The 13,433-nt window shown below is 48.1% G+C and overlaps 1 protein-coding gene across 2 annotated transcripts; it reads left to right on the top strand.

Moving 5' to 3' along the window:
• Positions 1-1,940: 1,940 nt before the first annotated feature.
• On the top strand, positions 1,941-12,503 carry SIG2 (RNApolymerase sigma subunit 2). Of its 2 annotated transcripts, XM_048714755.2 has the most exons (6): positions 1,942-2,348; positions 2,844-3,395; positions 7,389-7,619; positions 7,716-7,856; positions 11,781-11,978; positions 12,059-12,503. In XM_048714755.2, the coding sequence occupies exons 1-6, from the start codon at positions 2,109-2,111 to the stop codon at positions 12,350-12,352; spliced, it is 1,656 nt and encodes a 551-aa protein (XP_048570712.1). In that variant the 5' UTR covers positions 1,942-2,108; the 3' UTR covers positions 12,353-12,503. The 2 variants fall into 2 exon arrangements, with proteins under 2 accessions (XP_087374404.1, XP_048570712.1); XM_087518278.1 differs by lacking the exon at positions 2,844-3,395 and having other exon boundaries at positions 1,941-2,348.
• Positions 12,504-13,433: the final 930 nt, after the last annotated feature.

Here is a 13,433-nt window from a genome sequence, read left to right as displayed (position 1 = left end):
AATCCTATATCCCCGCGGTTCATCCATATCCCCGAGAACTATGGGTCTACTCACACATGAAGACAACAAACATCATGATGAGGGTGATGGCAAACATGAGTGAATGATACAAGTAACACACATGATGCTCTACCAGGGTCCCTATTGTCACAATGATAAGAATGCGGATGGTGATGACGATGACAATGGTGATGATGTTGAAGACGATGACAGTGGTAATGATGGTGTACCCTCCTTATGCTTGGTGATGAAGATGGCCCTCTTCTCCTTGCCAATCCCTCCTCCGGATGACCTCCAAAGATTAGGGTCTGTCTTCTGGACGAGTTTCTGGTGTCTCTAGGTGTATGATCCCCGACTCAATCTCACGGGGTGAAAGTAGTCGATGAGGCGACGACGCTGACACCTCATACGACCGCCCATACGAGCGGCCACGCTCATATGAAACACCTTATTTTGCTCTAGAAGGGCCACGACGGCTCCTCCTTTTGGCCTCCTTGCTTGATTCTTATACGGTAGGTGATTATCACATTAAATACATGATTCCATTGCCACTTCCTGGGATTCCTTCCATAAAGTGCTAAATGGTCCAAAAAGCGTTACTTGAGGGTTATCAACAAAAGGAGGTGCGCAAACGCGGTAAAATTCCACAAAGCCTACCATGTAGGCACAAAATAACTATCAAAATCATCACATAAATTGGACTCATCAATGTCGCATGCGACGGACGGTGCTGAGCAGACTCCAACCAACATGATGGTGCTCCTTGAAACTGTGTTGTATCAAGTGAAATCCGCTAATAACTAGGTGTGCTCCAGAGGCAGAATTGATCTTCACATCAAGGTTGTCAGAGACACAGATTAGTGCCATCGCAAGGAGGAACATCTAGACGCAAACCAAAACTGGAATTATCAGCAGTATTTGCACCAGGGAGCTCATGCGAATGAGAAAAAGGGAACAAAATTGATTCATGCGCACCTCCAACCGGAGGAGGGACATAAACATTATGTGCCTTTCCCAGTGGTTGTGGTCGAAGGCAAGGGTGTCGACCATAGCATTGTCGCTACCGTTCCCAACATTCCGCGATGAGGAAGAACCATCTTCATAGGGCGAGCTCTCCTTGTTCATATTTGCTCGATGTCAAACGCTACCTCCTCTCGAACGGCATCAAGTCGCGATGAGGCCGTCGAGCACGACGGTGTTCGTCTCTAATAACCTGCCCATGGATGTGACAAGTAACTCACCATGATCTCTGAACTTATGGTCCAAATCGTTGGTGAACTCCACTTGAAGAAGTTCATACACGCTACAACCCTCGACCGAGAACTTCTCCATGGCTTCTGCTCGCCTTTGTTCATGCCATCCAGTACCATGGCAGTGTCGCAGAATCTTTAGGACTTGTTGTCTTTGGTATCAATTATAAGGTACCTCGATCTCTAGATCTGAACTAACTCATAAACTGGATTAATTTGAAGCACACATGAATTTGAACTAGCTCACAAACTGGATTAATTTGAAGAACACATTAATTTGATCCAAATACCTTAAAAATGGTTTTATTGAACAACTGATGTACTTTTGCATCATTGAAATCCTGATGCCATTGACGGTGCCCAACCCTCGTCTAGGGTGTTGCTATGTAAAATTAGGCTTGAGGGCTTAGTGTGGTTATCGGTAGGCCTACTAAAAGGGGATGTTAACCCCTTCTTTAGTCGGGTAGCGAGGTGGAATAGACGTGAAGAGTAGAGTGACTTAAATCATTTGTAACTATGATGAAGGCATTCTTTTGACCTTCTTCTTTAATATATGATATGCACACTCGTGTGTATTCGAGAAAAAAAATCCTGTGATTTTTTTTAGGAATTTCAATAATAATAATAATTTAGAGTTTGCTTTTTTTGCAGAAACTAAGTTTGGACAGCCTCTGTGTATCGTGGAGCGCGCCTCAGCCGAGCTGATCACTTTGCCCTTATCCGGAGAGACCAAACAAATCCCAGAATCCATCCGCGCCGTCGCCTTGTCTCTCCACCTCCGTCCCCCCGCTTCCTCCCTACCGCGCCAATGGAGATCACCGACCCGAGGTGAGCCTCTCGATCAGCCCGGGCTCCACAATGGCGTGTCTGGCGCCGCACTTCAAGTGGGCCCCGTCTTCGTTCTCCACCACCCACGCGTACCGGCACCCTTCCTCGTCGTCCTCATCCTCCAACTCAGGCAGGTGCTCCGGCCGCCGCCCCTTCCGTGTCCAGTGCGCTGTCACTTCTGCTGTTGCAGCAGTCGTCGATGCTGACCACGCGGCTGGTGGGCCGCTCCACCTCGTTTACTCGTCTCCGGACTCGGCGCCGGTTCTCCAGGTGACGTAGTCTGCTCGGTTATTTTTTGCATTGCGTTTTACATTCAACTGCTAAAGAAGGTTTGGTTGAGCTAGGAGTGGGCGTGATTGGCCGAATGTTGTTGTTCTCTTACACTAAGTTGTTTCTGAGTGGAGCTAATCAGTTGGCCTATTATGGTCAACAAATGTGATGGACATGGACTAATGATACTCTAGGTGGAATTTGATTTGAAATAGCATATTATATCACTACAGGTAGATCGTACTTCCTCCGTCCCACAATGTAAGACGTTTTTGCAAGATATGTTAGCTTGTAAAAACGTCTTATATTATGGGACGGAGGGAGTATTTCACATTACGTATGCACACGTCTGTAGCTACTTCCACTGCCAGGATCGTTAATTTACTTTCAAATACCGCAATCTGGTACTAATTATAGGACTTGTAGCATTAGCAACTCTTACTAGTTATGTCAGATCATGCTTTTCATTCGTTTATTTTGTAAAAATTTCAACAGAGAAATTTTGAGTCAACTCTGGCATCAGAAACAGTTCTGAACAAAGAGGCTGTTGTAACTGCTGCAGCTGCAGAGGCAGTTGCCCTTGCAAGAGCAGCAGCTGAAGCTGCCCAAGAAGTTGTTCACATGGTACAGAAGAGTAGTTCCCAGCCCGTGTTCAGAAAAAAAGGGGAAGTGGAAAATTACTTGGCGAAAGAAATCCTTCGCACAGAAATGTTATCGAGCAGGGCAAATGAATATAGTGATGGTGTTCTATCGGGGGTCTTAGAACCATATGGCGTTCTGAGTGATGAAGCAGAACTAGATCATACACAGGACGCTGATAACATAGCTGTTAAGTCTGCACGTCAATTGGAGAGAAGAGCTCGGAGAACAAGAGCAACAATAAAGGCAGCTACAATAGTCCGTAGTTCCCCAAAACTAGCAACATCATCGAAGAAGAAGCGATCCAAGGGTCCATCGACCATGAATCCTTTAGGTTCCTTGTGGAAGATGACTGGCCGAAAACTTCTTACAGCAAAGGAAGAGGTTGAGCTCTCGAATGGTATTCAGGTGAGGCTACCATTTTACAATTAATTTGTATGAACTATTGGATTTGTTGCTAGGGAAATAGCAACTTGTATTCCTATGAGGCCATACGCCAGTATGTATACAAATATATGTGTGATACAACATGCAGAAAATCCCTTATATAATGGGGACTATTACACGGCTAATATATACAACTGTAACACCACTCCCATACTCATGGTGAATCAACAACACTGAGCTTGGAGAGGAAAAACCGTTTTGTGCTCTAGTCTGGCCCATCGTGAAGAAATCAGCCTACTGTAACTCTGAAAGCACACACTGAAGATTGGAGACATGTGACGAGAGAACACAGTGCACCTTGGGTGCTGCTCATCTATTCAAGATATATAGTACATGTGCAACAGTAAGAGTGAGAGAGGGAGGGAGGGAGGATTGCTAACACCCTGCCGCAGCTGAAGCATCCGGTAGCCGGATGCACAAGCTGGACCGGAAATCCTGAAACGCCAGCATTGGAAGACCCATTGTTAGGACGTTGTCGAATTGCTGCTTCATAGGACATGCAGCACGCGGAGCTTGCCGAGGGCTACCTCTTCCTGGACGAAGTGTATGTCGAACTCGACGTGCTTCGACCATCGGTGATTGATGGGATTTGCAGCTATATACACCAAGGAAATGCTATCGCAGAAGACAAAGGTGGCGTTGGGCAGGGGAACGTGAAGTTCGCCGAGAAGTTGTCTGAGCCAGCAACACTCGGCCACCGTATTTGCGACAACGCGGTATTCTGCCTCTGCGCTTGAAAGGCAGACCGTGGCCTGGTGTTTGCTGGACCAGGATACCAGGGAGTCGCTGAGGAACATGACGTGCCGAAGGTGGATCGTCGTGTGTTCGGGCAGCCGGTCCAGTCCGCGTCGAAGTAGGCCACCAGGTCGAAGGATGCCGAGCGGTGTAGATGCAGACCATGGGCGGTTGTCCCGCGTAGATAGCGCACGATCCGCTTCACGAGAGCAAGGTGAGCGGCGCGAGGGTCGTGCATGACGAGGCAACATTGCTGGACGACATAGGCTATGTCGGGGTGCTTCATTGTCGTGTATTGGAGGGTGCGGTACTTGGAGGCGTCTGTACTGGGGCGCCGTCAGATGCCGAGAGCTTGGATTGTGTGTCAGACCGACGTGGACACATGCTTGCAGTCCTGCATGTTGGCATGGTCCATAAGCACCTCGGCGGTAGGTGTGCTGGGACAGGAAGAAGCCGGCTTTGGTTCTCGTCATGGCAATGCCGAGGAAGTAGTGTAGTGGCCTGACATCCTTCATCGAGATTTCGGTGAACAACTGTTATTGGAGATGGTGAAGAAGAGTTGTAGTAGAGGCAGCGAGGAATATGTCGTCGACGTAGAGTAGAAGATAGGCGGTTCCTGAGCTATTGTGCAAGACAAACATCGAGGGATCTGACTGTGAGCCGATGTTGCGGATGAACGCGGTGAACTGAGCAAACCAGGCATGTGGCGCTTATTTTAGGCCTAGAGACTTGTCGAGGAGGCAGACATGGTCGGGGTGGGTGTCGTCGACGAAGGCGGACGGCTGTTGGAAGTAGACGCGCTCGGAGAGATGTCTATGTAGCAACGCATTGTTGATGTCCATTTGGTGTACATGCCATTGGCGCGAAGCAACAATGTGTAGTATTGAAAACCGGAGAGCTGAAACTGAAAATAAGAGACATGATCCGATGAACTAAAAGGTAACCTAACACTCTTCCCTAATTGACATGCGTGGCATGTCGGGCAGGAGCTCTCGGTGATGGCGAGAGATGAGCGTCGGAGGTTTTGATTGAGGGTATCATCGACAGGGTGCCCGAGTCGACGATGCCAGGTGTCGCGGGAGAAGGTGGTGAGGGTGTGATGACTTGAGGCTCGGTCGTGGGTTCCAGTGGGTAAAGATCGTCAGGAGGAGGGTCACCAGCTTCATTCTTTGATCCTTAACAGAGAGTCCATGATCATCAAATTCAACATTAATGGGGTTGTCATGAGCTGGGGCTTTGGCTGGTATGAATTTTTTATTAGATTAGGTGAGACTAGAACATTATGAAGGGAGAGGGCGTTGGTTGGTTGTTGTCGGGATGTTGTGGTAGCCAGTGTGTGTGACTGCTAGCGAGGAACGATTGCCAACTACAATGCGGGAAGAGTAGCAAGGATGACAGGAAGAGAGTATACCAGACAAGGACGCCATGTGAGTGGAAGCTCCATTATCGAGGTACCACTCCGTGCTTGGCGAGGAAGCCTGACCTTGCTGCACTCTCATATTGTTCAAGGCGTGGATGAGGGCTGTCTGGTCCCAAGTCGGAGGGGTGGCATTGGGGGATCCGCCAGCCACCGCACCATAGAGGGGGTGGGCAGGAGCACGGCAGGTGTGCCAGACAACAGGTGGAGCCGAGCCGAGCGCCGGTGGAGGACCCCATGGTGCACTGCCATGCTGGGGAACAGAGTGGAGCTCCCGGGGCACGGGATGAGGATGCCTGCACCAGGAGCACGGGGCCGCCAGGGCATGGGCCAAGCGTGGACCATGCCGGTCCAGGGCGCCGGTGCGGGAGCAGCAGGGCGAGGGGCTGAACCACCCCCGCCAGAGTGTGATGATGGGCCCTCGCCAGAGTTGGTAGTCTTCCCCTTGCCCTTGTGGACTAACCTGAGTCCGAATGGTCCACCCGGATCCCATCTGAGTGGGTTTCTGCCCCCTTAAGTGCGTGACCCTATAGGTTCACGTACATGGGCACGACCCAACTATGGACTTCATTGAAGGTTGCCAGCTTTGGGTTGTTTCGACTATATCCTGATTGTTATTGACAAGCTGTCCAAATACGGCCATTTTATTTCCTTGCATCACCCTTTTACTGCTCTACCTCTCGCTGATGCCTTTCTCGACATGATTTACAAATTGTATGCTACCTCTCCTATTGTCTCTGAACGTGATCGCATCTTTACCACTGCCTTTTGGAAAGAGTTGTTTCAATGCACTCGCACCTGCTACGTATGATCCTGCCTCGCCACCTCTAATCAGATGGACAAACATAGTGTGTAAATCAACAGGTGGAGGGTTATCTCCGTTGTTGTGTCAGTACCCATCCAACTCGTTGGTTGGTCTCAGTCGCTCCCTCTTTGTGAATTCTGGTAAAATAGCAATTGCACCCTGCAATTGGCAAAACCCCCTTTGAGGTCATCTATGGGCATCATCTGTGACACTTCAGCATTCGTCCTGATGACACCATTGTTATTCCTGATCTTCAGCAGTGGCTTGAACATTTCCTCCTCATTATGGACTCGGTTGGTCAGCACCTCCTCTTGTGCGCATAGCAGCGGATGAAGAGCCAGGCCAACAAACATCACATTGATAGATTTTTTGCTGTTGGTGATGAGGTCTTCTTGAAGCTCCAACCCTATATTCAGGCCTCTGTCGCTCCCCAGGCAAATTACAAATTGGTTTTCAAGTTCTTTGGTCCCTTCGAGGTGCTCGAGAGCGTCAGCGAAGTGGCCTATTGGCTAGCCCTGCCAGCGTCAACCAAAGTTTCTCCTGTTTTCAGGTTTCTTTGCTCCACAAGGTTCTAAAGCCGGACTATCAAGTATTACCTCAGTTGCCTTCACCTGATGCTCATTTGCTGGTCCCTGGGAAGGTGCTCCAGCAATGAGTTCTTTGCCGCAGTGCCGATTCTCTTGTTTAAGTTCTCGTTGAATGGAGCGACACACCATCTGAACTGGTGCACAACCTGGTGAACTAAGTGCGTGTGTGTGCTGGAGAGTAAGTGGCGGTGGTGAAACTGCTGGCCAGAAACCGAGAGGAAAGGAGAGAGGCGTGGGTTTAGGCGAGAGCTCGACGAACACCAATGCCGCGTTGCTTGTACTCGAGATATTGCTGGACCTAGTAATCGAAATCCTAGTGAGATGGAGTGCTTACATGGATGTAGTATTGTTCTTTTCATTTAGAGCCAGTTTTGGAGCTAAATATGCAAGATTACCTTGAATTGGTGCAGGATCTCTTGAAGCTGGAGGCAATTCAAGGTGAGCTTGCAGAGTACAATGGTGGTCAACCAACGTTCCCACAGTGGGCAGCTGCAGCTGGAACTGATGAGAACACTTTGCGGAAACGTCTTGATCATGGTATTCATTGCAAAAACAGAATGGTAACATCTAATGTGCGACTTGTAATCTCTATTGCCAGAGAATTTGAAGGTCCAGGGTTGGAGCTTTATGATCTTATTCAGGTACATGGACTTTTCTTTAGCTGTTGTGGTTAATAAGTATGGTTACTTCTATGCTGTATTTAGCATGGATATTTTATTTCTAGGTCTTCATTACAGGAAGGAATGCAGGGCCTTATAAGAGGTGCTGAAAAGTTTGATGCATCAAAGGGTTTTCGGTTCTCTACATATTCTCACTGGTGGATCAAACAAGCAATGCGAAAATCTGTCTCTGAGCAAACCCAGATATTTCGCTTACCAGTATGTTGGCCATCCTTGTCCTTTTAGTTATTCTATGTTTGTTGCACTATTCTGTGTACCCACCTGCTGGCTGCTGTGGTCATACTGATTGTGACTTGGTGCCTAATATTGGTGCACTATTCTGCAGTACGAGTGAACCCATTCAAATTGGTGACACTGCTAGTCTATGTGCATATGCGAGATAATTTTGTAGCATAACGCATTGATGCTAGTTTCTTGGTGCAATGAGACACATGGTACAGTTGATGGTTTTTTTTTCCGGAAAGGCCAAAGGCCACATATTAAGTTGAGCAGACCCTTACAAAAACACCTTTACAGAAATTGGAATATCCATCCAGGTCCCTGGGGTTGCCAATTCTTCCTCCTGCATCCATCGGCCGTGCGCCTTAAGCAAAGTTCGTTGCCGCCTCTGGGCTTCTGTCTCAATAGAGCAAACTTGTTGAAGCCCACAAGCTTGTATAAGCAACGCCAGGAAGTCGTTGGTGTAGACTAGAAGACGCCGGCGGCCGTGATTTGCGCAGCAAATCGCCGACCCGGAGAAGAACACACCGGAAAGGGCCTGTAGAATGCCACAGGCCCCGGCCATAGAGTCGGGGAACACAAATCTCACATGCTCCCTGCTGAGGCCAAGGCTAGCCAATCTTCGTCGGTCAGAACTGGAGCTGGAGGACCGAGATGCACAACTACGTTCTCCACTCCGCAGGACAGCACGACCGAGACAAAACTGCAGAAGAAAAGCAAAAGAAGCAGATCTGGTTCTACTCTCCCACATGCCACAAAGAAGAACCGCCAGAATGATGGCGAGGCGTGGAGACCTTATCCATGCTGACAATGATGCCATCGTCTCGTCATCTCCGATCGGAGACAAACCCTATTTTTTTTCGTAACACCACCGGACCAAAGCCCTAGAGTCCCTGCCCCCCCTCCCCCGGCGCTTGAGCACAGAGGGAGAGGGGCCCCTCGGTCTCACCGGGGAGTAGGGTAGACTGGCTACCGCCTGTCGCCTAGGTCATGGGAGCAGGAGAAAGAATGATTCATATGATGATTACGGGTATTACTTGGGTCAGACGTCTTTGGTACTTTTGGTAGTTAGTGTTGTCTTCTTTCCTTTCATATAGTGAAAAGACATTGCACATTACTGCAATATTACTCCTGTTGACTTTCTCTGTTAATTGATGATTCCGGTTAACTACGATTTATGTTTGATTCTCTGAGACCGTCTCAGTTCATTTGCTTCTGTTGGAGTTGTGTCGAATATTGTGTACAACATAGGTTACAGTTAGACTCTGAGTTGTATTGTGTTTAGATAGAATATGGAGTCCTGTCTTAATAGGACACTTGTATCCTAGGCCTCTCATATATAGCGGGGTAGACACACAATGTAACCTATACCAACATAATAGCACAGGAACGCAAGTGGGAGCCGGCGGCGTGTGCCGGCGCCCGGGTGGCCGGTGTGTGGTATTGTGACAGTGTCACGGGGAGGAGCGCCCGTAGTCAGGCCCTGGGAATGTAGCCATATCGGTGAACCTCGTTAACAAATGACGGTGTCGTGCTCATGTGATTGCTTGGTCCTCGGATGATCGATGGTATGCCTTGGATTTATTCTAACAAGTGGTATCGTGAGCTAGGTTACGAGGTGATTGTCTGGTTAATCTAGAAGAGATGGAGATACTGCAGAAGGATCAGGCGTCGGGCGATGGAATCGGAAAATACGGCGCGGCAACACAATTACGTGGAGCAGCGTTTGGTTGGATTCGGAGTCCGACGAGATTGACAGGTGACCTGCAGACTGCAGCAGTAGCATGTGCGGCAACGCAGTTGGGCCAAGGTGCGGTCCAGCACGGGGCGGCTGGAGGCGGGCCGGCAGAGCCCAACGCGGGCGTGCGTATGTGGGAGGCAGCGGCAGGTTCGGCGGTTCTCTCGGTGCAATCGGATGCAGTAAGTTAGCCGGATTTGTTTTGGACAAAAAGGTAGGAGACTTAGTCTTCGTATATGACGCGGAGGCAGGCAAATCAGTAAGCGATACATATCCATCGGAGTACTACTTGCATACGGATTTGACAAAAGAGCAGCACTAGCGTCAAGAGTTGAGTCAAGGGAGCAGATCACGTGAAGGCCAAAATTTTGGTGGATTGCTACTAGTACATGGGGGTGTACCTCATCAGGTTTTGCTCGTGTACTTCGGGCATTGTAGTGGAAGCTCGGTTAATTTTTCACAACGTCATGATGCCATCGAGCATCGGGTTTGAGGTGGAGAAGTTCAACGGAACTAAAAACTTTGGGTTATGGCAGACAAGGGTGAAAGATTTGTTGGCACAATGAGGATGCTTGAAGGCGTTGCAGGAAGTCATGTCAGCTAAGATGGAATTATTAGGTGATGGATCGAAATTCGCGAAAGATGATTTGGGAGCCTCGAGCGTGTCATGCAGTCGGTGAAGTTCGGCTTGGTTGGCCTAGATAGTCTGACGGATCGACGCAGGTCGGTTGGTACAGAAGACGGTGGTTGAGATCGGCAACGACGACATAGGAGCGTGATGCTGATGGTGACCGACTTCTGGGCGTGGAAACACGTGACGCAGGCCTGAAGGCTTGTGTGGCTTCGACAAGGTTATGGCGCGGGGTTGATTCAAGACGATGCACATGAGAGCTTGAAGTCGACGGGGCACGCGGGTGGACTGATCATCTACCATGGAGTCATGTTGAAGGTGCAGTTGGATTGAGGGGCTACGGTGTAAGGATCCAGAGAATCGAAGCCTATTCAGCTGGGAAAAAGCGAGGGACGCGTAATTCGGACTGGAGCCCAATGGTCTGATGGAAGCGTGAAACTCGTCATCGGTCGGTGATGATCGGTGGTGCTCTGCAGTAGGGGTTGAGTGGTGCGGGTTCACGACCCTTTGAGACTCGACCGGGACAGCGGAGGCTCGACGCGGTAATAACGGCGAGGCGTGCGACGCGCACGGGGCATGGAGACGGGCCGGGGCTCTGGTGGTCATACATGTGGTGAGGCAACTACGAATTTGACTCGGGATGACTACAAGCAATGGTGAAATTCCTTCAAGTTTTAGACAAGTGGTCAAGAAAGGAGCAGTGATGTTGGGTTCAGGTAGCTCTTACGTGTGACATCCAATATGTGAGTTGTTCATTTTCACGCAGGTCAGTGATCAGTGTGTGATGCCGTGGATGAATACTCTGGAAGTTGGAGCGCAAACTAGAGTAATAAGGAACTTAATTTTACTCGAATGTTGACTGTGGTCAAGAAAAGAAGGGACTACAAGTTGCAGGTGGAGTCATATGGAGTCTTTGGAGTAGCAGCGGTACTCATGGGATAAGCTCAAGTCCAATATACATGGAAGTTTGACGCATGGACGAATTCAAGGTGGTGGAGAATATTCGTCAAGGTGAAGTTTGTTGGAGTTGTGTCGAATATTGTGTACAACATAGGTTACAGTTAGACTCTGAGTTGTATTGTGTTTAGATAGGATATGGAGTCCTGTCTTAATAGGACACTTGTATCCTAGGCCTCTCATATATAGCGGGGATAGACACACGATGTAACCTATACCAACATAATAGCACAGGCATGCAAAGGGGAGCCGGCGGCGTGTGCCGGCGCCCAGGTGGCCGGTGTGCGGTATTGTGACAGTGTCACGGGAAGGAGCGCTCGTAGTCAGGCCCTGGGGATGTAGCCATATCGGTGAACCTCGTTAACAAATGACGGTGTCGTACTTATGTGATTGCTTGGTCCTCGGATGATCGACGATATGCCTTAGATTTATTCTAACAACTTCAACTTACCAGACAGTAGGCATGGATCTTACAGACGGTAGGAATGAATGCCAATTTGTATTTGAAACCTGTATTTTCTCAATGCTGGTTCTCTTAGCTGGTATATTTCTTACACTGGTTTATTCTGATTACCAGGCTCACATGGTTGAGGCAAGTTATCGTGTGAAGGAGTGCACAAAACGACTTCGCCGTAAACTTAAAAGGCGACCCTCTAATGAGGAAATAGCAGTGGACACTGGTATGCCAGTCAAACGTGTCGAAGCAGCAGTGAACCTCCCGAAGTATAGTGTATCCCTTGATAGCAAAATTGGAAGCACAGACATGACTTACCAGGTGCTGTCTCATTTGTATTTTGTATCTCACCAGCGCTTGCTGTATATAGAACTTAAACAAGAACGTGCTCCCATTTTCAGGAGGTCACAGCTGATCCCAGCGCCGAGACAGCTGAAGAAATGCTGAATAGAATGTCAATGAAGAAAGATGTGCATCAGGCACTGGATACTCTGAGCCCACGTGAGAGACAAGTTGTCAAGCTTAGGTTTGGAATCGATGATGGTAGGATAAGAACTTTGCAGGAGATTGGCAACATCATGGGTGTCAGCAGGGAGAGGATTCGGCAGATTGAATCGGGTGCATTTCGGAAACTGAGGGGCAAGAAAAAGGTGAAGTGTTTGATGGATTATCTGGTGCCTGTAGGCAATTGGTGAACTGTTTGTCTGCACAAAGTATTTTTCTTTCAGATTTAGTTTTGTTTTTGAGAATCCATTACTTGTACCATTTACGTAGCCACCCCTTATATAGTGTAGGTCAAATGAAGGAATCAATAAATTTTGGTGAGCAATTTATTTTTTAAGATTATTGCTGTGGAAATATCATGCATCCCTTGCCACGCGGTTCCATATCTTCTCTCACCGAATATCTTCAAGAATAATAATCAAACCAAACCAAATTGCTGAAATAACTCGTATCAGCACCCTACAAGTGAGAATATGACGTAACGAATTGCTGAAAGATTACTGTCAAAAAAAAAGAAATGGTGAAAGATTAACGGGAAAATCTAAGATAGCGTGCGCACAGAATCCTAACGTCCGCGGGGAGACACAGCTCCTTCAGCAGCGCATGCACCGGGCGTGGTACCGCAGAGCAGCGAAAAACTAGCGGTACCAAGATTTGCTACTGTTATCAATTAACCTTTTTGTTTCTGTCAACCCACGTCGATCTATGGATTACAGAGGTTTAAACCTGCAACAAGTAAACGGGAACGACCAGGATAGAATCTGAATCTACGGTGCAAGAATAAAAAGCTGTTGGATGGACGCTTTTTTTTCAAGGGTACACCGAAAACGTACCTTAACTTTATAGAAAGGAGAAAAATATTTACAAGAGATTACATTTTCGCTAGGTAGGCATGACACACCAGCCTACCATAGCCTTCACTCACAAACCCTAGCCAACTACTCACAAAACGTAGCTACTCCGGTGGCCCCGACCCTAGTCCACATTTTAAGCTCTTGCCAGATTAGGTCTGCTGGAGGATGGCAAGCCACTTAAGTGTATACTAGCACATATGTCTATGCGTTGCAACGGGAAAACATTTTAGAATTTTGAATTTATGACAACTGGCTTGATGTTTAATTTAATTCAGAATGAATTACATTGCTTTATTCGGAATGGTCCAGAGTTGATATGCTTATTGCTAGGACAAATAAAAAAGGATGATCAGAAGTTATTTCCACCAGGTTAATCCAATTGGTGAACCGTTGATGAATCAAAAGTCATCTCCACCAG

Source organism: Triticum urartu, chromosome 4A, assembly GCF_056163025.1.
Source record: "Triticum urartu cultivar PI428250 chromosome 4A, HENAU_Tu73, whole genome shotgun sequence".
Lineage (NCBI taxonomy): Eukaryota > Viridiplantae > Streptophyta > Magnoliopsida > Poales > Poaceae > Triticum > Triticum urartu.
This window is presented reverse-complemented; position numbering and strand designations above follow the sequence as displayed.

Excerpts from the sequence above, each read along its gene's own strand:
- SIG2 (XM_048714755.2), top strand. The coding sequence starts at position 2,109 with ATGGCGTGTCTGGCGCCGCACTTCAAGTGGGCCCCGTCTTCGTTCTCC. Across the intron at positions 2,349-2,843 it reads ACTCGGCGCCGGTTCTCCAG|AGAAATTTTGAGTCAACTCT; the intron begins GTGACGTAGTCT and ends AAATTTCAACAG. Across the intron at positions 7,857-11,780 it reads CCCAGATATTTCGCTTACCA|GCTCACATGGTTGAGGCAAG; the intron begins GTATGTTGGCCA and ends TCTGATTACCAG.